The 26,021-nt window shown below is 43.6% G+C and overlaps 1 protein-coding gene and 1 non-coding gene across 2 annotated transcripts in view; both read right to left on the bottom strand.

Moving 5' to 3' along the window:
• Positions 1-26,021, bottom strand: part of CD81 (CD81 molecule) — a 76,324-nt gene that overhangs the window by 41,329 nt on the left and 8,974 nt on the right. Inside the window, exon 2 of the mRNA XM_073347260.1 lies at positions 3,169-3,283. Coding sequence (XP_073203361.1) covers positions 3,169-3,283 — 115 coding nt within the window. The remainder of the gene's footprint in view (positions 1-3,168; positions 3,284-26,021) is intronic.
• LOC140913945 (small nucleolar RNA U3) lies at positions 8,814-9,022 on the bottom strand. The gene has a single exon (XR_012159708.1). It is a non-coding gene; the product is annotated as a small nucleolar RNA U3 (small nucleolar RNA).

Genomic DNA, 26,021 nt, shown 5'->3' with positions numbered 1-26,021 from the left:
TGGGCTCTCTGCCTTTTCAGTCTCACCTTGTTGGAGTTTACATTGAAAGAGGGGATACTCTGAATAGAGGCCCTGGTGGAAGACTAGGGCCCTTTGTAGATTCAGGAATTAACACCTCCCACCCCTATGTACATCAATAGCAAACTGACTAAGTGTGTCATTTTGGTGGGGGAGTGGAAATTGAACTGGGACACTTTGCTATGAAGCAGATCATATTGGCTACTGCTGGTAGCCAGATATCTGACTAAATGGACCACTGGGTCCAGCCTGGCATGGCAGGTTCTGCCTTTTTAATATTCCCCCAACATGCAGTAGAAAGGGAAAGGATCCAAGTACACTGAAGCTATTGTTACACGCATTTACAACCAATCTCTGCAGCCTCCGGGCACACAAGGCCAGATTTTCAAGAGAGCTCAGCACCCAACGTGAATGTCATGTCGGTTGCGGAGCTCTATGAAAAGGCGGGCGCACTGAGGGCACATGTATCGCGTATATCCAGGTGCATGGATCCATTTATGAACTCTAGTACAAGTCTGAGCAGCTGTTATCACAATCCAGGCATCCCCCATTGTCCCAGTGCACACCAGTTATCCAGATGGCTGTAGTGCGATTGTATGACCCATTGTTTTGACAAGGAAGAGTCGTGTGCTGGTGTTATGGAAGTTTATCAACACAACCAGAGACTGTTTTTAGTATTCACTGAATCAATACAGATCAACAGCCTGACATTATATTGGGGTTGTCACATGCAGTCTACTGAGGGCCTTGTGAGAGAAGTGGATGGCGGTTCTAGGAGCAATTCTCCACCTACAGGGGGACAGGGTTCTTATTTCCAAGTCTCTTCTCGTTCTCAAAACAGGAAGGGATTATCTCCATACCTCTAAACCCCAGAGCTCTACGAGTATCCCATACTGGTGACAGCCACCTCACCCTTCCCTTTCTCCAGCATTTGGAAGGGGACTGCCCCTTAAAATGTCTCCACCTGGTGGAGAAGTGTACATGCAGATATTGAAGACATCTGGTCTGAATGGATAGTGGTGGGGAAGAAGCTATGGGGCTCATCTTCCTTTCACACCAGTGGGAGGCAGAAATCAGGTAAGCCTCCATTAAAATCAACAGAGTTAAACTGGAGCAGATCTGTGGAGAATCAGACTCATACGCAGTTTTGTCTTGAACAGGAATGGAGGATAATTTTTCCAGATGTCGTCCTCCCCTAGGTCCCCATCCATGACAGCATTTCTTTCCTGTGTGTCTACCCCTGAGAATGCAGGAATTCTTGGTCCACACCCAGTACCCTGCAATCGTCACCTCCCCCGCACACAGCATCCTCAGCATTCCCCTTGCAGAGAGACAGCTGGTTTCAGATACACAGTGCAGAGGTCAAACCTCATAAAAAAAGGGACCTTGGAAAGCAGACGTCCTGCTCAAGCCAATGCTTCAAGGCTTGAGCTGCTGCTCGAGTGCAGACGAGCACAGCCAAATAAGGGTCTTCCATTTCCAACAAGTCAGAATGCTGACCAATTATTGAAATCACATTAAACCTCACACGCCTGGAAAACATGAGTCATGCTGGTCTCCACAATTTATTTTCCATTGCCGACTGTTCCTTCAGTTGCTCCATATCCCTGCAGCAGAGAACCAACAATCCCAAAAAACAGCTACAACAAGCAATCCCTCCTCCCCCTTATGTCCAAACCCACCACACAACTCCCTCCTGAAATTAAAGGTTTTTAAAGGAGACTAGTGGAAATGGGACAGGGGAAATTCTCTTTACTGCTTGCACAGAAAAGCTGGATATTTTTTAAAGATACTTTTCATTTTAACCCCTTTGACTCTAGGATTGGAGATGCATGCAACACAGGTTACATTTAAGCAAACAGGATTTGCACATCAAGGTCATATCTTGCTAGTATGAGATATTTTAGTCTACACTTTATTCCATATATTGCCATAATGAGCATACATTATGTTTTTAGGACACCTGCTGTGATGCATGGCTAGAAAGGGTTAAACATCCTGCAAAAATAAATAACCCAGAGAAGACATGTGGGAAGATAATGCTTGTGATTTTGTGTATTTACATATGTATAAGTAGGGTGGACAATGTAAAACAGTCCCTGTCTGTTCTGTATTCTTATAATTCAGAGGTCAAAAGAACATCCTATTATGTAAATGAATTTTAAGCACCGGATATCTTGGTATTCATCTCTCTTTGAAATGTACTGTGAATGGTGGAGGAACAAGCAAATGGCCTTATGTTAACTCATATAGCTAAGTGCTAGTGATGGACCTCCTTCAAAGTCATCCTGATTACCTTTTGTTCCCTGAGGAATTCCAACTTGTCAAAAGACATGAAATTGTATAAAAGATCCTTGGGTCCTGATTCTGTCATCTCAGATTTGCTTAGACTTCATTGGGGAAGTTTGAGTCGCAAGACTGAGGTCCCAGTTATGCTGGTACACCGTGAATATGAGATTTCGTCATTAGACTATGACCTATGAACTGAATTCTAAAGGAACACTTTGCAACTAGGAAGCTCACCATCTCTGCTGTGAATCTGCACCTCAATGAACTGAGCTCACGTCTGTATGTATATTGATATTTTAACCATACCCTTATGTTTTTTAGAAAAATTTTGCTTAGTTAGTAAGAATTGGCTGTAGCATGTATTTGGATAAGATCTGAAACATTCATTAACCTGGGAGGTAATGAGTCCGATTCTTTGGGACTGATAGAACCTTTTCTTTTATATGATTAAAGAAGATTTACAGAAATTTTCATCATATTTGATGTGGGTACCTGGATGGAGGCCTGAGGCTGGATCACTTTAAGGGAACTGTGTTGTTTGGACTTCTGAGTAACCAGTAAGGTAATAAAGAAGCTGTTTTATGCTGGCTTGGTAAATTTAAGTACTGGAATATCCACCAGCTTTTTGGGGGGGTTGGCTGCCCCATTCTTGCAGTTCACCCTAATTGAGTGACCATAGCTGGCTCCCCACTAGGAGCCCGGTCACACCTGCGTATGAACAATGCTTTCCATTTGCATTTCTGGGTGTGTCATGCTTCACTGGAACAGGACAAGTTGTGCAGGTACCATCGCCAACGGAGATGCATACAAACCTCACTCCCTCTACACCCACCCACCTACTTCTCTCCCAGCACTACTTACCAATATAGAATGTGTTAGGGGCCTGCTTGTCACCTAGATGTAAGTACAGGATATTTGTGGTCTGCGAATCATGACGGAGCCAGAGTGCCACACCAAGAATGATTCCTCCTGCGAGCTGGGTAGAAACCAGAGAGAAGGGGACACAATTAGCAACACTCATTCCATCACATGTCCCATCATACAGTCTATTTACATAGAAGACAAGTCCTTCCAGAGGCCTTACCCAACATGCAGGGCACTGGCAAATCATATAAGGAGACATCTCGCTTTCTACTAAGCTTGTCCAATATATGGCTCATATATACAGAGAAACAGGATGCATCAAAACAGCTCACTCTGGGTGCCCTTTGTCCAATATATTGACCATACCCTCTCCGCCTAATGGCCTTGTCTGTTTCCAATTATGAGTTCTCCCATTGATTCTGCAGCCTCTCTGCACATAGATCTTCCCCCAGATCCCCTGAGAGTTACACATGAGGGGTTGCAGAATAAGGCCGTTCATCTCCAATAGGCTTCATTACTAGGCTATCCAGGCTGAGTTTGAAGAGCAGAGTGACAGATTTCAAGGCTGAATGATAGGTCTGTTCCAGGCACAGGAGTGGCTCCGGAATACCTATCCCAGTCCATCCCACGACTAATAGCTGCTCAAGAGCCATGCATTTCCTTTTTATGTTTGTCTAAATACTTTTCAAAACCTATGGGCTAAGTCCCGCTCTCTCTTTTGTGCTAGAGGTTGGAAGGAAAAAGAGAAGTGAGAGTTTCCCACCCCAGCAGCACATGGGTAGTATTTCAGTGTAATGATTCCCTGAGTGCTGGGCCAGAGAATGACAAACATGCCTTCTGGCTCTCCAAAGCCACAAAGGCCAGGATCTGTCACAATGGGGTGTCTGGCATCGTGCCCCCTAGGGAGAGTCTCTCTCTGGTTCCTGTTAGGAACAGGGGCAAAGTGCGCTGCACAGCACATTTCCCCAACAGTTCTGAGCCATCCTGCTCTTGATAGGAAGATTCGGGAAACTAGTTACATCACCAGCTCTGGTTCCTTCACTCTCTGCCTCGCTAACTCCTGCTCAGTGCAGCTGAAGCATCCTGCCTCTGATTACTTTGTTCCCAGTGCTGTCCTTACATTTATCCTGGATGTTAGCTATTTGGCATAAGAAATCCCCAACAGCACCAAGCCTCTAAGTTAGAGGTGCGTCCTATGGGTTTGGCCCCATACAATCCTCTGGAGCCCCTTCAGAATGTTGTACGCCTCTTTGTAAAAAAAAAGGCGTAATTTTTCCAACCTCTCAATAATTTAGCTCCTTACATTCCTGTATGTTTAAACTGGAAAATGCACCAATCTCCGTCTCAATAAAGTTGACCAGACCAGACGTGTGCGCACTATCGCAGGTGTAATTGTTTGGACTTTTCATTTTATACAGCACCTTTCATCCTGAAGATATCCACAGTGCTTTACAACCGGTCTGTAGGGACCACTTTCCTATTCGCAACAGGCAGAGGATTCTAGGGTAAAATATTGCTAATGTGCAGTGGCTGCTGTTACAAAATTATTTTTTTAGGAGGGGAAGAGAGCAACATCTGCAACTGAAGCTTTAAAGGTAGCTTTTAGACTGAGGTACCATTTAAGTTTTGTCTCATTGGAAGTGGAGGTAGTAAGTCTGAAGACACATGGTATTGCTCATCTATGACGTAGGGACAGAAACCAGGTTTGTTTTAGATATCTTTAGCTACACATCCCAGGATTCACTATTTTTAAACATTGTGCTTATAGTGAAGTTATCCTACACTGGGATGTGTTATGCTTTCACACATCACCTTTGGTTGTGTACCAGTTGTGACAGGGAGTTACGAGAAAACAGTTTCTAAGGTTTGTCAATTTCTCCTTCAGACCTGCATTCTTTTCCTACTCCCAATGCACAATTGCATTTATCTAGTTTTGTGGCATCTAGAATTTGACCAAACACAGCCTAGCAAGTTTTCTAGAACTCCCAAAAACCACTTGCCACAGGAAAAAGGTTTGATGACAATCAGCCTTATAGAAGCATGCTTAACCGGTGCATATTGATGCTAGGTAACAACAAAAACTCCAACATCCTGCACATGAGTAGCACACGTTATCAGAAGATCCATATGAACTTGGCAAAAAGCATATTCCCCTGTAAGCATCCCTCTAGGCATTTAAGGTAGCATTTTGAAGAGTGCTTAAGTGACTTAGGCATGTCTGAAAATCCCTCTCTTCACCCCCGCCCCAGGCTTTTCCTGTGCATCGATCAGACTGTAGCCACACTAAACAGCAGACATTGTTTTCTTCAAGAGATTTTTGGGATATCTGATCTCCAGCAGGGATAGCCAGAGTCCTGTTTACTCCTCACCTTCCCACTCCCTTGTGGAATGTCTTTGTTAAGAACCATAGTCATTTCTCTAGCAACTAGTTTTCCAAGGTAATTTTAAAAAAAACAAACAAAAACCACATCAGGTGTTCCTTCAGCCCATTCCAAACACATAATGGTTAACAACTCCATTTCTCCACAGAGATGGCGATTACCTCAACACATACAAGAAGATCATCTTGTTCAGCAGGCAACCTGAGGACCCATAACCCATTGATGGATGTTATTCAGAGAGGAAATATATAGAGAATTCCATGAGTATCAGAAACAAAACATTTGTTAGCTTGCATCTTTAACAAATATGGCGCTTGGCTGACAGTAACTTAGGCCACCTCCCTGCTTATTCAGAAACTGTTCTGATCTAATTCGTAGTAGCATCAAAACATGACTCGGCATCAATTGTTCCTTGAGAATTTCAGTAAAATAAATATATTTATGTATTTATTTTAAAAGAATCAGCGGTAACTAACTGGACAGGGCAAGACACGGGATGACAGTCCAATGCTCACCTTCACTGAAGAAAATCTTCTGGGATGATGAAGCCACCTTGCAGGGAAGGGCAGTACGCAAATCTCCCAGTTAATTTATTATATCTGTACTACTTGTTTATTCAGGAGATCACAATAGTCAGTTTGGACAAACAAAATCAACTCAAGTTCTCTCTTTGACAGGCATTTCTTGTACTTAACTTGAGGGTTTGAACTCAATTGGAGTTGCTGGATGCTCAGCACTACTGAAGATCAGGCCATTTATTTAGGTCTTGTCTACGCCACACAGCTTTTAGTGACAAGGCTGTGTAAAGCTCTTTTTCGGCACTTTTGCCAACAAAATACTTCCAGCCCTGCAAGCGGCGTTAGCTTTGTCCAAAGCCGCATTCACATTGCCACTTGCGTCAGCAAAATTTTCATCTTTAGTGTGTGTGTGGGGGGGGAGCTTTTTTATGTACCCGTGAAAGACAAAAGTTTTGTTGACAACTTCGCAGCCTCGACAAGCTCTAAGGTGCCTAAATATAGATTTAGGAAACTAATCTGAGGGATTTTTTTTTTTAAAAGCCATTAAATCCCCAGTGCTTCTATGGATACCACCACAAGTGCGTACTAAGAGGAACATAAGAACTGCCATAGTGGGTCAGACCAAAGATCCAGTTAGCCCAGTATCCTGTCTTCCAACAGAGGCCAGTGCCAGGTGCCCCTGAGGGAAATGAACAGAACAGGTAATCATCAAGTGATCCATCCCCTGTCGCCCATTCCCAGTTTCTGGTAAACAGAGGCTAGATAGGGACACCATCCCTGGAACAGCACAACTAGCTGATTAGGCAGAAAGGGCTGCCCTACCTAAAAAGGCCTACTATACAGCAGCAGAGTAGAGGGACTAGAGCATGCATATGTATGCACACACAAGTTCCAGCTATGAAATCTTTATTAGCAGCCAACAGGCGGAGTCACTTTCCTGTACGCACAATAATGCACTCAGTCCTGTCACACTCTCACCAAGGGTTTCTGTTTGGTCTCTGAGAATGAACTATGAAATTCTCTGGATTAAAAGTTGAACCTAGGAGTGGACTGCAAAGCTAGACTCGCTGTATTGGGTTTAAAGGTGTAACAAACACATGCCTCCATAAAATAAACAGGCACATGATTGCATTAGAATTGAGGTACCATTTGTAGTCACTTTGTGCTAACAGGGAAGATGTGCCAGTCCTAATGCCACTATAGCACTGACAATTCTCTGAACAAAACCTTCTTGGATAAGAGTATTATTGGGGATAAGAGGAATAATTAATAAATAAACAAAAAACACAACATGCTTCCTTGAAAAGGTGGCGGCTAAGACTGAAATACAGTAGAATTGAAATACTCATACCGCAAAACTGGGGGATTACTTAAATGACTCCTTTTCAAACTCTCTTTTTGGGAGTGACCATTCAAGCTAAATGTTTCCTAGTAGAACTTTTCTCTGACCCATTTGACACAGTCATACCCATTCTACTGTAACAAATAGAATCTTATTTAAATAAGACATTGGTTTCTGAAGAAAGAAAATCTAATATATTTAAAGGGAGATTTCCAAGGCACTTTCACTGGTGAGGCCTACTCAAACTCCATTTTATCTTAAAGGTCATAGCCTTCGTACCAACTTGTTTTAAAGGATACATGTGAAAGGAGGATGACTTTTTTTTTAAAAAAAAAAGACAGTAGCTCTTAAAAAGAGGGCTGATTTTTGACAGGATCCCTAAATTAGTCATAAGTACATGAGGGATTGACTACAGGTTATATGACAGTCCCATAAAGAGATTCTTTAGTAATAGTTCAGAAGACTGTAGTTATACATTTGCAGGCAGAGTCTAATGCTTGGGACCATTGCATAAGCAAATGTCAGCTGGGCTTTTTCAAGTTATTCAGCACTGGCCTAATTTGGCTCCCACTGAAATCAATAGGCGTTTTACCATTCACTTCAGTGGGAAAGTTAGACCAACATGGAGTCGTTTTGAAAAGCTCAGCCATTATGGTTCTTAAGGAACTAGCCACTTATTCTTAGACTCAAACATATAGGGAGAGTGTATAGCACAAGACTACTCTAGACTAAAGAAAGCTTGACTTGTCCACTTACTGGTACCAGCATCCCCAGTAGTGTCAATTGTCCTTGCTGCCTCTCCAGTTCTCTTTGCCTGGTCCCTTAATCACTTGCTTCTCCCCAGCTCCTTTAACAACTACAGAATTTATGATTTTACTTGGAACATTTTGGCCAGTTTTAGTGGAATGCCTCCTTATAACAGGACAAGATTAAAAAAACCCACACAAAGAACAAAATAATTTTATTACATTACAAGAACGCAGACCAAGCTTTCAATGAGATTGGAGTCAGCTTGAATGCGCAATAAAGCGCACAGAGCCACAGGTGTGCAATGGCAAACGCCATTATGAATGCAAACTGCATGACTGCACATGTAAATTGCTAGTTAAGAGCCTATGTCCACACATGCACAATCACTCAATCTGTGCATACAATTAAAGAAATTATGCAAGCATGGAAGTAGATCCTCTGAAAATTTAGCCCAGTAAGGGTCTAGAGATTTTGCCCAAGTCAATTTCCTGATCCTCCTCCCCTTCAGCTGAGCTTTCAGTGCTTATTATGAATAGGGAAAAACATTGTACCTAAGCCCCTCTCAGAACTTGCTTCAGGCAGGCCAACAATCTCCCAGTACTTACTATGGAAAAAGTGATTGTGGGGAAAAGAAAAAAAAATGAAAAAAAATCAGTCAGTGTTCTCTCCCTTCCAGCTTCCCAAAAGCAAAGAAGTAACGGTCATCAATAACAGACAGCAGCTGCATTAAAGCAACCCTGTCTGCTGGCTTCACGCTCAGAAGAGAGCACTTTAACTCCTCGTGGTAAGAGAGGTCAGACACTTTCGGCTACACTTCTCTAGTTACAAACTATAGAAATGATCCCTGAAAGTATAGTCTTCCAATTCAGCTCCAAGTAAAGTAGCTAGGAGCTGACTTTAAAAAAAAAAAAAAAAAGGGGGGAAACCAGAATCCAGTCTGGAGTTTCTCATTAGTTGTCTAGGACAATAATAAAATCCACATTTGTTTATTCACTTGGAAAAAAGAGAAGGGCCCATAATTAATCAATGCCACTCCTAAAGCAGGAATCTGTGTGCAGCCCCTCGGAGGAGAACCATCCAAAGAAGATTTCTGCGCTCACTTTGACTGGACTGTTGAATTTCTGTGCCTCTTTTGGCTGGCTCAATCCCTGCCTTCACCCATCTCACCATGGTTATGAACCAGCAAATGAGATCACATTTGGGAGGAGTCCAGGAGCAAGTTGTCTCTGAGAGCTTTGAAGAACAGAAAGGGAAGTATTTAAAGTGTTCTCTTATGTGAGACCGAGAGAGAGAGAGGATTCTAAACACTTTTTTCCCCATTATAAAGTTAAAGACAGAACTATGGATCATCATTTCCCTGAAAAACATCCTTCATAACCACCAAAAATATATTAAACATAGCTGAGGAATCCGGTCACTTGTGGTTCCAAAGGGAAGGAAGCGGGAAGGAGAAAACTCATTGGATTGCCATAGTAACCCTGGCTTCCACTAGAAGAACTTTTTTTTTTTTTTTTTAAAGTTTTAAAAGAACAGCCCAGCGACAGCTCATAAAACCTGAAAGGAGAGCTAGACACTTCCACAGACAGCAATTTCTCCATTTGCTTTTTCCTTCAGGGTTCGTGGAATTTTGGCAGAGTGAAAAACAAAAACACACTGCACTGCTCCTGCTGTCTCACCACTTCCCCTGACGGCCATCTCTTGCTCTCAATTCCTCAGGACTCTGATTTAACACCAGTATGGTAAACAGTCCTCCACCACCACAGTAGCACCTTCACTCACATACTGTAAGCTGGCTGCAAGTGGTAACTGTCACTCTCTCAGAGATGACCTAGAAGCAGCACATGAACCTGGATGAGGTTTGGATTGACTGGTACTGATCTCAGTTACACCTGGCAAGCTGTTCTCGCAAAGTTTCCACCATCTTGTTCCCTATGTGTGCTATGTTCCAAGTCCGCTCTGATCATCAACCGCAATTTGGATCTAGGGATGAAAGTCCATCCAAAATGTAAGAGGTTCAAGAAGGTTTGGGTCTTATCCCGGCCCCCTCAGCATTTCTTCTGCAGACCACCTGTTTCTCTCTACCTTTCCACTAGAACAAAGAGGGCCTTCAAATATGAACTTCAGTCCAACAGTGTCCAAGATGTGAGCCAGCTGCTATCTATTATTTATATTACAATAATGCCTGGAGTCCCCAGTCAAGATCAGAGTCTCATTGTGCTAGTCACTATATAGGAGACATAGTAAAATACACATTGTAAATTGGGCAGGGGGGAGGCAGGGAAGAATCTAAGCTGTGTCTAGCACTTTCTAATTCACAGTTAAAATGGGCAAACTAATGGAGGACAAGAAAGTGCTTTCACACCTCTCGTCAAACTGAATCTCTAAGGTATTAATTTGTGGTCTGTAAAGCAGTAAACACCACGTGTCGTTCCCTGTGGTACTGAATGAATGGCTTTTAGATTGGAGATGCAGAATGAAATTTGGCTAATCAACTTTAGAGAGGAAGCCTCCCCCTCCCCCCGGTTTAACTTCCTGCCAGTACCCGTGTCTGGACCTTAAAAGGCCAGGTTTCATGAGAGTTTGAGATGCGGGGAGGCATGAGTACAATTCCTTTAATTTGGTTAGCAGCAGGGAAACAACCTTCTTTTCACTTCCTAGGGGGCAAGAAATCCACCACTGGGGGTTAACCTAGTTCATACATAAGAACAGCCATATTGGGTCAGACCAAAGGTCCATCTAACCCAGTATCCTGTCTTCTGACAGTGAAGGTTCTTTCCAGGTTCTGTATTGCATTAGAATACTTTCGTAGTGGTACTTCAATGCAAGCACTTGTTAGACTGATGTTCTGCAAACCACACAAACACTACATTAAACACACCTCAATGTATCAGACTACACACTTTATTTCAGCTTAATAGGAGAGCTATTTTACTTCAGCAGCCAATTTCTAAAAGCATATTTACAGACTTTAATCTCTCTGTAATGAGACCAACTACAATTAGGCCTCAAAATATGTTTTTAATAATTAATTGGAACGTAACATATTATAGCACTTATGAAAGCTAAATTGAATCCTTATTTCAGATACTTAAAATGGAGACCAAGGCTGCAGTTAGCCGTTTGAGGGGACAAGGACTGTACGAACAGTTCATTTCTCTTATGTCCCGCACCAAAAATTTTAGGGGTGGCCAGTTTTGCTGATCTACCTGGATTGTGACAGCACCTGGAAATGGGTGGAGCAACAGAACAGGTGTTTCAGATGAGTTAGCTAGATGGCACTAGACTATATCTGAAAGTTGCTCCTCTATCAGGACTGTTTGCTATAACTTCTATCTAACAACCAAGAAAGCTTAATACAAACAATGTGACTTGCACAGAGAGGTGAAGTTTGGGTATCTGTTTTCCCTCCCACCTTTTGTCTATTCTGTTTCGACTGTAAGCTCTTCAGGCAGGGACTGTCTCTTACTATGTGTATTCACAGCACTGAGCATTATGGGGACCTGATCTCAGCTGAGACCTTCAGGCACTACTGTAATACAAATAAAAATGCTAATGGAAATTAGGAGTTGTACAAAGCTGGTGCTCGGTTTCCTCCTAGATCCAACTGCCTATATATTCAGTTGAACATAACTTGTAAAAGCTATTTGTAACAGCACCATGTGATGACCCCAGGTCATATGCACAAATGTTTGCAAACTAGTCGTGGACGTAATTGAACTGAATGACTATTCAAAATTAGAACAAGAGTTCACAGAATGATTTGTTGTAGTCAGATTTTTTTTTCTAAAAGTACTATTATTCTTATTGTTACTTAAATAACCTTGAGCTTTCCCCACTATGAGCCAAACAGTTTTCAAAGTTACCCTTCCCTACACTCGCCCTTTTATAAATTCAGAGGGAAATCCAGTCTACTTTACAACATTCCATTCTACACTGCTGCGCTCCCCCCACGTTTACATTATTAGTGCAGGGCTATCCAGGACAAGGAAGTGCCTGATCCTAGAAAACGTGCCCCATCTATGCCTTTCCCCAGCGTACACAAGAGGCTCACAGTTGGGATTTGGTAAGAGGAACTCATCTTATGTTAGTTCAGAATGGTTCTAATTTTAACTACAGTTTGCCTGTTACCATACTGAATATCAGTGAGATCAAGACAAGTTTTTTCATAGATTTTCAAGCCAGAAGAATCATAGAATATCAGGGTTGGAAGGGACCTCAGGAGGTCATCTAGTCCAACCCCCTGCTTAAAGCAGGACCAATCCCCAATTTTTTGCCCCAGATCCCTAAATGGCCCCCTCAAGGATTGAACTCACAACCCTGGGTTTAGCAGGCCAATGCTCAAACCACTGAGCTATCCCTCCCCCCCAAAGAGATGATGACATTCTAGCCTGTCTTCCTGCATAGCAATGATCCCTGCATTGTGCCCAACAGCTGGTGGTTGAGCTGCAGCACATCTTTTACAAAGATACCTGGAGTCATTGAATCAAGATATGGTAGATTCTCCATCACCCAATTGTTTGGTAATCTGTTCCAATGGTTAGTTAGCTTCACGGTTAAGAACTTTTTATCTTACTTCCAGTATGACGACTTCTAGTGCCAACTTCCAGATGTTGGATCTTTTAATGCCTTTGCCTTCTAGAGTAAATATCCCTTTAACTCTTGCTCCTGTGTGGATACTGCTAGACCAATCGAGTCATCTCACCCGTCTCCTCAATAATCTCTGCACATTGAGCTCCTCAAAATTCCTCATTTAAGGCATCCCTCAGCTTCTCTGAGCTCTCTCCAATTTTTCAACATCCTTTAGCTCCAGAACTCCCCAGAAGACTGAAGCCAACTGGTCAAGAGGATTTCCATGTCACATTCTGAGGGATGCACAGATATATTGGGGGAGGGGCGGGGGGAGGAAAGGGGAGATGAGGAAGGAGAAAGAGACAATGGCCTGAACTTGGGTCTTTCTCCTGTTCCAGAAATTAAGAGTAGCCACTGATTTTGGGTGCTCAACAACTGAAGTCTGAGAAAGTCTCAAAGTTAGGCCCAGGGCTGGAGATCCATGATGAGAAGCCCCTCAAAATCAGGGGCCCCTTTTGAAAAATGTATGTATAAGCCTTTTCTTAGATTTAGGTAAGAACTCCCTGTTTCTCCCTCCAAAAGGAACTGCCAAGTGCCTTCGGAAACCTCTGTGGTGGTTATTCCCGTCTTTCTTCAGTGGGCTCCATCTCTGGGGCTCACTGCTCACTTACCATACCCCAGAGGCTCTGTCTAGTGCAAGCAATAACATTCATACAGGACTATTGCTAATATGGTTTCCCTGGCCAGCATGGACAGAGATTGCTACTCCCAGACAGAGTCAAACTATGTTAGAGATTATTGTCCTATGCTCTGTGCTGTTCAGAATTTTCAGTTTCCTCCACCATTCCTCTAGCATCAATGGAGCTGCCATGGTGCTTGGAGTGGTAGGACAGTGTTGAAGTTGCAGACTTTTCTTTTTGAACACCATGAACTAGGCTCAAAGTAGGTTTATAACCATGTTAGAAAACATGTTTTCTAGAAACTGAAGTCCCTGTCCACGCTGGTTAGGGAAGCCATGTTAGAACCCTGCTAGCAGCAGTCCTGTTTAGACACATTTGTGGCTAGCATGTCTCAGCCACAGAGTAAACATGGTTGATAAGCTATTACTGCACGCTGGCAAGCATTGCGGTACTATCTCATGCACTCCAGGGTGCATCGTCCTGAAAGTCAGGAAATTAGAGTTCAGTGACATTGCTGCCCTTGGCAGGGAGAGGTTGTCAGGGTTGCCATGCCCTGGGATGACAACTACAAAACCATGTGCCCATGCATATGACAAGAGGGAGGCAGCTTCCAAGTGTCCTAAAGGGGAAGCTCTTGATACTTACCTGAAGAGAGTCTTTTGAAGGTTAGCTACTGGCAGCGCTCAGCACATTCACCACAAAACAAGGATGGAATGCAGCCCTTTCAACGCTTTAGTCTTTGGCCTGGTCTACAATTAAAATTTATGTTTACTTATCTATGGTGCTCAGGGGTGATCTAACCACCAGTGTAGATTCAGCTGGTGGACGGAAGAATGCTTCCATCGACCTAGCTCACTGTCACTTGGAATGGTGGTTTTTCTACAGCAATGGAAATAATCCTTCTGCCAATGTAGGATGTGTCTACAATGCCTTAGCAATGCCAGTATAGGCCCTGAAGTGTAGACAGGGCCTTTGTGCAAGAAGAGCTAATGTGAGGCACTGACAGAAAAAGTTAGTTCTCTGAGCAAGGGCTGATCTCATCCACAGGAAACTGAGGAGTGTTTCTAAAAATTGATTTACCAGCTGGATGTCTCATTTGCAAGTGACATACCAGTCAGTCAGCACTGTAACTAGTGAGCTGCTTGTACCTTTTGCTCTCCCCCTCTTCAAAAAAGGCAGACAAATACGTGATGTATATCCTGGCAAGTACACAGAGACCAGGAAGCAGGCGCCAAACCAAAAGCTATTCTAGATAAAAACCGGCTACCTAAGTGCCAGCTGCTTCAGTGGGAATTGAAAAGATAGGAGTTGTCTGGTGAGGTGACTTCAAATCAGCTGTGATCCAATTATTAAAGAAAAAAGGGTGTAGTGTGTTCTTTGGCCTATTTCATGAAATCCAAGTAGACTGTTTGGGGTATGTGGATATGTCAGACACAGATGCCTGGGGGTGGGAGTTTGACAGTAATGTCCTAGTCCTGCTCATTAGAGAAACTTGGTCTATATGCTGTAAAGATTAAAGTTACTCATTCAATTACACCCAGACACATAACCTTGGGAGATAGGGCACTTCAAGTGTCCTACGTGGATGCCTACCATTAAGGCTCAAACCAGCTGAGATTCAAGCTGCATGCAAAATTGCAAGAGTTATTATGGGTGACCCTAGGCAGTTAGGCTAAGCAGATTCCCCATCATTATCCTGGGGACAGCAACAGCCACAGACCACTGGTAGGACCTGGACTGGATATGTTCACCTGCTGAAGGGTTGCTGTTAACTGACTGTTTCAGTGACCCATCCAAAATTCACCCAGTTTACATGGGCTGGATAGGCCAACAAAATGCAGAAGTTGCCCAGCGACATTTCTTCTGAGGGCAAGCAATTAACAGGGCCCTTGAGATCACACATGGAATGAGGTAGTGAATTCCCCACCCTGAGGCTCAAACTCCGAGAGGGCAAATGTCTTCCAGGAAAAGCAGCAAGATGTTCCCTAAATGACATCGACACTTGCCAGAGAGTTGAAGTCCATTCACCTCGTAGCAGAGAAAGAATCCAGTGAGAACGATAAAATATACCACCACCACTACTCCCCCAGCATTTAACTTCAGTTCAAGTGATCTGGCACCTCTCAGGATCAGACCCTCAATTATGCTCTTTGCGCGTGCGTGCACACACACTCACTCACTTCCCCCCCCCCCCCCCCCAGTAAGCAGCTCAAGAATCACTATGAAAAGTAAACATGGTAGGAGTGAAGGGGATAAACTAGCTATTTATTACCTTGTGTACTAGACTGGTAACTTAAGACTCGTGTGGGCCAACAACAGTGCAAGATTCCCACTATAGGGATTTGCAAGTGCTTCATGGGCAGAGACTGAGCTTTTCTCATAGTGGACATGTGCCTCTCTGTCATGAGAGCTGATGGACACCAAGGGCCATTTTCTGGGTCAGCTACTTTCATAAGCTACTTTACATCCCTGGCAGACACATCAAGCCTGTGGATCTGCTTGCTTTAAGGAACAGGTGGATCACAACTTTCCACTGCTATTTCAGTGGACCATCAATGAAATGCTACAGCACCAGGGAAGATGCCTGTGCCAAGTAAAACTATTTCTCCATGTTTATTTTTCCCCCCTACTGTTCCTCACATGATCTTTTCAACTGCTGGAAATGGCCCATCTTGATTATCACGACAAAAGGTCCCCCCGCTGGTAATAGCGCACCTTAACTAATCACTCTCGTTGTAGTGTGTATGGTAACACCCATTGTTTCATGTTCTCTGTGTATATAAAAGTCTTCCTACTGTATTTTCCACTGCATGCATCCGATGAAGTGAGCTGTAGCCCACGAAAGCTTATGCTCAAATAAATTGGTTAGTCTCTAAGGTGACACAAGTCCTCTCCTGTTCTTTTTGCATGATTCCAGAGTGAAGCCTGATTTTCAGAGGGTGCATGCTCAGCACTATCAGGGTGCACCCAGAGCCATCAGATTTCTCCTAAGCAAAGAAGAGCCTGTATTTTAAGGTCTGAGAACTCAGACAGAAAATAAAGAGCCTCCTGCCATAGCCAATGCAGATGCAGAAGGGAATATTAATGTCACCAGGACCATTCTAGTTCGAGTATTATGATACATCAATTTCAAAGTCATGAATTGGACACCCAAACCTGCATTTGTGCCTTTGGAAAAAAAAAAAAAAAGTCTCCCCGCACCCACCAAGTGATAAAACTCCCATTATATTAAACCATCTCCATTAATGCTACCACACAACCACCAGAGACCACAACCACATACTGAACTACATTATTGGGCCAGTCAGTTGATAGCTGTTTGCTTATCACAGTACAAAGTACCTCCCTCATGTACACACAGAGAAAGCACTACTCCCACGATACACAGAAAACAGTGGACGGAGTTACGTAAGGCCTTGATTCTGCAATGATCTCCATGCAGGTGCACCCACATGGAGCCTCTATGGGTAAACAAACATATATGGTAATGGTAAACCACAGAAGCCATTCAAAAGCTAGGACATTGACACATAGCTGTGGGCTTTATAGTAGTTTAGGATAACCCAAGCACTGTCAAGAGATGTTTGTAGAAGATTATAATTTAGAGAGATACTCCCTCATACAGGACAGTATTATGAACATAGAAATTGGGAGATGTGCTCTGAAGGCAGGGGTTGGGAACACCATCTGACTGCATGCAGCAACTCACTACAGAAGCTCCCCAGTTTGTTTTATTCCTTACTCATTCAATGGTTTGTTATTTAATGAACCCCAAGATTATTACATGCATGACAGATCTATTTTCAATACTGGATAGACTGTTCAAGTGTAATCTATGTTTATCCCATGAGAAACAGTGATTTATCTGCACTGAACCATACTGAAAGGCAAATGCAATTTACCAGGAAATCAAATACAGAGAACATCTACAATTTAAAAGCATAAAGATCTCAAAAATGACAGTACACTATTTGTATATTAAAATACAATAAGAAGACAGAGATCCTGTTATTTCTGCCAAAACAGATAAAACAAAACATACCGAAAGCAGAACTGAGAAGCCTCCCAGTAAAGAATGAATGGGAAGAGATCTTAGGCCACAATATAGATATTGAGCATTAGCATGTTGAATGCTTTGGCACCGAAACAAATCTCGATTTACGCACACTGAATAAAACAAAACCAAAACAAGGCACTAAAAATATTGGCAAAAAACCCAAAGGAAGAAACTAAGTAGTACGCTAACTACTACCTTTAGGTTAGTAAACTTTTCTATTTGTTATGGGAAAGAATACACATCTGAAATTATTTGATACAGATTCTAGACACACTAGGCCAATCATCATAGATTTGAAGTCCATGGAGCTATACTGATTTATACCAGCTGAGGAAGTGGCTCATTATTAATCAGAATATTGGAGCAAGACATACCTAAGGTACATCTAGACTAGCCTTTTTCAACCCTGGGGGTCTGGAGGCAACATCTAAGACAGAGGTGGGCAAACTGTGGCCCGCAGGCTGGACTGTTCTGCCTGGCCCTTAAGCCCCCCACCCCCACAGCCTCAACTCACCGTGCCACCAGCGCTCTGGGTGGTGGGGCTGTGAGCTCCTGCCGGGCAGCATGGCTGCAAGAGTCGCCGGCCTGCCCCAGTGCTCTAGACTGTGCAGTTGCATGGCTGGCTCTGGCCAGGCGGCATGGCGTCCAGTCCTGGTGCTGAGCGGCATGGTAAGGGGACGGGGAGGTTGGATAGGGGGCAGAGGGTCCTGGGGGCCTGTCGGGGTAGGGGGGTGGGGTTCCAGGAGGGGGCGGTCAGGGGACAAGGAGCAGCAGGGGTTGGATGGGGCAGGGCCCAAGCTGTTTGGGGAGCACAGCCTTCCCTACCTGGCCCTCCATACCATTTCGGAACCCCAATGTGGCACTCAGGCCAAAAAAAAAAAAAAAAAGTTTTCCCACCCCTGGTCTAAGGGGTCTGTGAAAGGTGACAAAGAAAATAAAGTTTCAGATCCCAGAAAAGGCATTCCCTTTTGCTGATCAAAAGTATGTGAATACCCCTACCTACAGGCCAAAACCCGGAAGTGTTGTCATTAGAAGCCCGCAGTTTAGCACTCTCTCTCTCACGCTACGTCAAATACCGTGCCAAGCACGTGAAACGTTTATCGTTAAATTCTGTTCAGCCAGTTTTCAACCCAAGACTTCTATGGTAGGGGTCCGTGGACCACTGGTGGAATTTCCAAAGGGGTCCACCTAAAAAATGTTGAATGCAGAGGTGGACCCCTTTGGAAATTCCGCCAGTGGTCCACGGACCCCTACCATAGAAGTCTTGGGTTGAAAACTGGCTGAACAGAATTTAACGCCACTTCCAGCAGCTCCCATTGGCCAGAAACGGCGAACCACGGCCACTGGGAGCTGCAGGCGGCCGTGCTTGCGGACGGTCAATGCAAACAAATGGTCTTGCGGCTCTCCAACGGATTACTCTAACGGGCCACATGCAGCTCGTGGGCCACAGGTTGCCCACCACTGATTTAGACTAATGAGTAGCTGTGTCAACCCTGCCGTCTAACCTGAGCTGCCCTTTACACTGCTTTACTGTTGTTGCCTCCGCTCCTGGACGGCTCACAAACAGCCTCCAGCACTTAAATTGCTCCCAGCTGTATCTGTGTGCACTTGTAACCTGCCAGTCACACTTAAGTGTTTACGAGCCTGAATTACACTGCAGGGAGACCCTAGCACACTCCCACTCCCAGACTTTGCCCAGAAACGTACATCTCATACTTCCCAACCCTCTCCTGGACAATACAAGCTCATATAAAGTCAGATAAAGTCTGTCATTAGAAGCACAAATCTTGTTATCTCAAATGGAGTTTCCCCAAACACACTGCTTTAGATAAAACAATAAAACAAGATTTTAAGTGAATATAGGTAAAAAGGCATAAAACCCAAAAATGGTTATAAGAAAAATGCATCCGATGAAGTGAGCTGTAGCTCACGAAAGTTTATGCTCAAATAAATTGGTTAGTCTCTAAGGTGCCACAAGTACTCCTTTTCTTTTTGCGAATACAGACTAACACGGCTGCTACTCTGAAAGAAAAATAAAGTGCCTAACTTAACACACTATATTAAATTCAAAGCAAAGTTTCTCTCACCACACGTTCTCAACAGTCTTACTGGCCAAACTCCTTAGGCTAGGACCCCTTCTTCTGTGTAATGGCTGCTTCCTCTGTTCTTTCTTGTGCAGTGAATCGATGGACAGAAGGAGGAGGAGGAGTACATGGGCGTGACTAGCCCTTCTTTTCATACAGTCCTTTTGAGAAGTATTTCCAGCTGGGAGCATGGTGACAGGCAGACTGTGTGGACGGGAAGCCCATGCTGTCTCTTTGCTAAAAGGTAGATTGTCTGCCCATGCCCCTTTTCCTGCTCAGTGGCTACTCACTGGCCGGCAATGGCCCATTGATCTTGTTTACACCTGGCTGAGGCGTCAGCTTGCCTTTTGTCTCTGAGGATCTGCTTTGGTCACTCCCCGGACTTGGGGCATGTTTTAGGCTACGTCTACACTGTGCACCTTCCAGCAGCACAGCTGTGCCACTATAGCCAGACTGCTGTAAGGCAAGCGGTGTAGCTGCTCTTTGTCAGCAAGAGAGAGCTCTCCTGCAGACAAAATAAAACCACCACCACCACCACCGAGGGGCGGTAGCTTTGTTGGCAGGAGAGCGTCTCCTACCGACAAAGCGCTGTGCACTCCGGTGCTTTTCATCAGTAAAACTTTTGTCAGGGAGGTGGGGGTTTTTTTCCCCACACCCTTGACTGACAAAAGGTTTTACCGACGAAAGTGCAGGATAGACACAGCCTACATAACACCCTGCAATTAAATTTTATAACTTTACATACAACACAGCCACTCATTTTACCAGGACAATAACGATTGAACTGAGTTTTCAAATGATACCGCACAAGGCATATCTTGTACACTACTGACTATTACGACACAGGGTGCCAGGGGTGAATATAGGGGAACAGTCTGTCAAAAAAACCCAACACAATATAGCCAGAAAGGAACAGATATGGCTTGATCTTTGGACTATGCCGCATTTGCCAAGAGAATCCAGCCACTGCCCCTGGATCAACACACTATTCCCGGCAACTGCTGCAGGCTGAGCTGCAGAAAGCCAACCTTCAACAATTCATGGAGCATTTCAGCTGAGCTGCACCCAGAGTGGAAAGCAGAGGGAATGCATAGGGTTTTAAAATTGAAGGACAAAGCCAAGAGTCCTAGCTACTATTGTTGGTTCTGCCACAGACTTGTTTGGAGGACATAGGCAAATGCTTTACACCATACTGCCTTGCTGTGCCACACTTTATCCACATGTAAATGGGAATGGATAATTCTTACCTGCCTCACAAGGGAGTTTGGAGGCTTATACCATGTTTGTATAGGGATTTGAGAGCTTCTGCAGAAAGGTGCTAAATAAATATTAGCACACATCACATAGACTAAAGGAACTCCATAATTTGTTCTCAGATACTTATGGTGAAGCATCATGATTTGGGGGGGGGGGGGTGCAGTGAGAGAATGCGTGTTTTTCATACTTGCCTATTTGTGTTTAGATCATTACTGTCCTAGACTGCGAGATTGATCTGTTTTGTACAGTCTCCTTTTCTAAGTAGCTCTCTTAATGCTTACTCCATGTTGGGTATTGTGTGCATCCTTCCAGAGCAAAAAACAGTGAATGGATCCCTATTCTTGTTCTTCGGAACTGCTACATCAAGTTCTCCCCCCCGCCCCCACCGTAGATGCTGTTGAAAGGGAAGGAAGTCACTCTCAGTTGAGCAGTTTGAAATTTTAAACGACAGCAAGACATGCACAGGGCTGGCCACTCCCAGGTTTAAAAAAAACCCCAAATGTGGGATAGGCCTATAAATATCTCCTGAGTAAAGGAATCTGGCAATGGAAATGAAAAGACAATGCTCTGAGAGAGATGTACCAGACAGGAAATGCCAGGAAACCATAACAGTGTCTGAATGACAGGTTTCAGAGTAGTAGCCGTGTTTGTTTTTGCTGATACAGACTATGGAGGAGCCCTTGTGGCAAGACTAACACATTTATTTGGGCATAAACTTCCATGGGCTAAAACCCACTTCATCAGATGCATGGAGTGAAAAACACAGTAAGCTCTGTGTGTGTGTGTGTGTGTGTGTGTATCACAGCACATGAAAAGATGGGAGTTGCCTTACCAAGTTGGGGGTCAGTGCTAACGAGGCCAATTCAATTAAGGTGGACGTGGCCTGTTCTCAACAGTTGTCAAGAAGGGGTGACTATCAAGAGGGGGAAAATTTACTTTTGTAGTGCTAACAAGGCCAATGCAACCAAGGTGGCCTCGTTAGCACTACAAAAGTAATTTCCTGTCTCTTGATAGTCACCCCTTCCTGACAACTGTTGAGAACAGGCCACTTCCACCTTAATTGAATTGGCCTAATTAGCACTGACCCCCCACTTAGTGAGGCAACTCCCATCTTTTCATGAGCTGTGATTGTATGTGTGTGTATATTTATACATACATAACATTACAGAGAGAGACAGACACACAGACCTTACTGTGTTTTTCACTCCATGCATCTAATGAAGTGGGTTTTAGCCCACAAAAGCTTATGCCCAAATACATTTGTTAGTCTAAGGTGCCACAAGGACTCCTCGTTGTTTTTAGCATCTGAATGGACATTAGTGAACATTTTCATGGAGGAAAAGTATTTTATGCCAACAAAGTTCACTTGTTAGATCAAGATAAGCTACAGCCTCTCTCAAATAGAAGTTCTCCCAGGTCTGTATCACTCTGACAGGTTTGAAATTAGACTAAACAAGTTCACAAGGTTCCGTCCCAAGCGCTCATGGACTGCTCCCACAGCCATCACTCCCATGGCCTCAGAGGTCTCCCTTCAGTCTGTCCCTGTTTTTCACCCAACTATGATTTAGGTCCACTTTGTTATAATGGGAAAGTCTAACCTCCTCAATAGTCCATCAGGAGTTATGCAAGGCTTTGAGAACCATCAGGAAATTACACTTAAAATAAGAGTCCTTTAGATGAACAAAGAAATCGGGATATTGATTGGCTGGTGAAGACACCGTGCTATATAGATTCATAGATATTTAGGTCAGAAGGGACCATTATGATCATCTAGTCTGACCTCCTGCACAACACAGGCCACAGAATTTCATCCACCACTCCTGCAAAAAACCTCACACCTATATCTGTGCTATTGAAGTCCTCAAAACGTAGTTTAAAGACTTCAAGGAGCAGAGAATCCTCCAGCAAGTGACCCGTGCCCCATGCTACAGAGGAAGGCGAAAAACCTCCAGGGCCTCTTCCAATCTGCCCTGGAGGAAAATTCCTTCCCAACCCCAAATATGGCGATCAGCTAAACCCTGAGCAAGATTCATCAGCCAGATACTACAGAATAATGATTCCTCTTCAGGAGTAGAGCTGAGTATCTGAAAACACTTGTCAGGATAGAAATAAATTTTCTTAAAAAGGCGTGTGGATATTTCCCATCTGCTTTTTACGAACAAGACTGCCTTTGCACAGATATTTTAGAACATTCAGGGGACAGGAAAAGCCTTACAGTTATGCAAGTGAACATGTATTCAAATACAAGTACTTGTGCAGGTGTGCAGCCACATGAGTATTTGCATGGCCATCCTGAAAGCTCTTTTCAGATTTCAGAGTCATCCCTTCAGAGAGCAGAAATAAGGAAGTTTAGGTGAGACCAACGGCCACATATGTAGCGCATTGCAAATACTTAATGCAGTATTTGCAGTGAATAGCTTACAAGGACACGTAGGATTAAATGTCTGCAGACACTATTAGTGAAGAAAAAAAGAGAATGAATATTTGGGGGGGGGGGGAATCAGTCTATTCACAAACAGAAAATTGGGCTAAACTTAGCAAATAAATGGCATGCTTTTAGAGCTGGGTGAGCTGTTTTCATTATCACCACATTCCAGGGCTGATGGCTGCTATTTGAGCATCAGGAGGATCTGTCAGGATGACTACAAGAGGGACAGGTCAGGAGTTTTAGGTGGAACCTGTACTCACCAAGCGCACAATATTTAACTAGTTTGGAAAACAGTTTAAAAGGAAAACTACTATAATATGGAGGGATATTCAACCTCATACTTCAGAGTTTGGCTTAAACCCCAACTATTAAAAACCAGGATAAGACTGAACCTGGGGGGAGGGGGAGAGAAGGAGGAAGGGAGGAGATTATCTCACATCTGCCTATTGCAAAAAACTCTTACACCTTCCTCTGATTCATCTGCTGCTGGCCACTCTTTTGAGACAGGACCTGGACTAGATGGTCCTTGGATCTGACCCAATATGGCAATTTCTGTGGAAGTCCCCTATTCTCCCATGCATTCAAATAGGAGTTGCACTCCCTAGTCTCACACCTGCTTTGCAGAATTGCTCTGCTGGGAAGTATCAATATAATTAAGACCTATCACTGAGACATAAAGAGCCACACCAGACATATAGTGAAAACAGTGATCAGTATTCCCAGAGACTGCTTTAAAATTTCATTTAACTGTATTTATTTAACTAGGGTCAGATAATTGTGGTTACTTTTAAACACACAAAATACTTGGCACTTATATAGCACCTTTCACCACAGGATCAAGTCTCTTTACAAAATAATACACCAAATCTTAACACTGAGGAAGATAAGTGTTTCAGAAAGATAATTTTAGGCACGAAGGTCACATGACTTCCTTTGACTCACAATGATTCAGTGCCAGAGGCAGAAACAGAGATCCATTCTCCTCTTCCAGCCGCTAAATGACATTCCCTACTTGTGACCACGTTCACTAGAGATAAGCCCCAGAAACTGAATTCAGAGCTGGATGCAAACACCAAACTTCAGGGGTACCTGGAACTGGGTTTTGGTTTCAGCTGTTTATACGGACCATCTGCTATGGGAATTTCCCTCCCCCGCCCTCCCCTCAAAAATGAGCATTAAATGACTGCTCGTCCTAATACATAGGCCAGTATGAATGTACAATTATTCAAATATCCACACCTACAGCTACTGGCATCTGATCACACCAAATCTTTTTATTACCTGGCAGGGGTCTGCCGGGCACTGTGGAATTTCTCAGGGAGAATGACACATACACACCCTCTGAAAATCCTGTAAAGCTGCCTTCAATACTGCAATTTAATTTAAACCAAACTGTTTCCAACAGGTGCATGCACAACACCGCAACCTGAGCAGATTTCGAGCTGTTTTGCATTATCTACAGAGCCATTTCAAAAAGGCACACAGACGCAGACCACATTAAAGCAATTTTAACCTTGTTTCCATAACGTGGTGTAGAAGTAGAAACATAGTGCTTGTCTGCACTACGCAGCTTTTAGCAACGTCTGTGTCGCTACAGCCGTGCCACTAAGAGTCGGGCAGTGTAGCTGCTGTTTGTTGGCTCTCCTGCAGACAAAAAACTTCCATCCCCAATGGGCGGCGTTTGCGTTGTCGGCAGGGGCGCTCTCCTGAGGACAAGGCGCTGCTCACACGGGCAGTTGTTGAGGCAAAACTTTTGTCTCTGTTAACACCTCTGAAAGGCAAAAGTTTTGTCATTCAATTGCCAGTATAGACATAACCATAGGCAGTTACATTTTCTACCTTCCTGTGTCACGCCAAACCACAAAGCCCTCTTAACTGTAACGGATGCCACCACGACAAGAATAGAAACACACAGGGCTCGCTAATGAACCCAACTGAGTATTAAATATAGCCCCCTCTGCACTAATATCACAGAGCATCTTAGAGCATGTTTCTACTGTATATTCCTTGGGGCAAAGGATTATGAAAAAAAAGGATTAAAAAACCCTAAACGGTTAAGAGACAACTCTCATTAATCTGAGGGGTAGTCATACATCTAAATCTCCTAGACTGCTTTGAAAGAAAAAAACCCAAAAACTCTCAGCATGTGCCTTTTGCACTCATTCAGAAACTACTCCCACTGAAGCCTTGGGGAACAATACCGACCATTATGTCTGTAGAGAGACAAGGAGGGTGAGGTAATATCTTTAATTGGACCAATTTCTGCTTGTGAGAGAGAAGCTCCTGAACTTACGTGGAGCTCTTCTTCAGGTCAAGATATTAGCTCACCCTCCTTCTCTCTCTAATATTCTGGGACCAACTTTGCTACACCACCACTATATGCCATCAGCACACAAATAAAATAGTATTCCTCTGCCTTTTAAGCCAGCTCTTCTTCTGCTTTACTCGACTGCCATGGTTCATGTCTCATTTGAAAGGAAGGGCATGAGGGTAGAAAGGCAGCTTGTTATGGGAGGCTTACTTCACTTCGTTTGTTTTAAACTAGATCCTTTCCATGCCAGGTGGTTTCTCATTTTACTCCGAGTCTCCTAAAACAGGAATAAATAAGGAACCTAAGCCACGTCTGGAGGGGAAATGACCAAAGGAAGGAGGAAAGTCCAGAAGCATCCAAGGAAACGAAATACAGAACAAACAAACAAAAAAAATCCCCTAACCTATTAGAGACAAGAATCTAAAGTGCTACTAACCCAAGACAGAGAAGCAATCTTTCATATAATACATTCA

This window comes from Lepidochelys kempii, chromosome 6 (genome assembly GCF_965140265.1).
Source record: "Lepidochelys kempii isolate rLepKem1 chromosome 6, rLepKem1.hap2, whole genome shotgun sequence".
NCBI lineage: Eukaryota > Metazoa > Chordata > Testudines > Cheloniidae > Lepidochelys > Lepidochelys kempii.
This window is presented reverse-complemented; position numbering and strand designations above follow the sequence as displayed.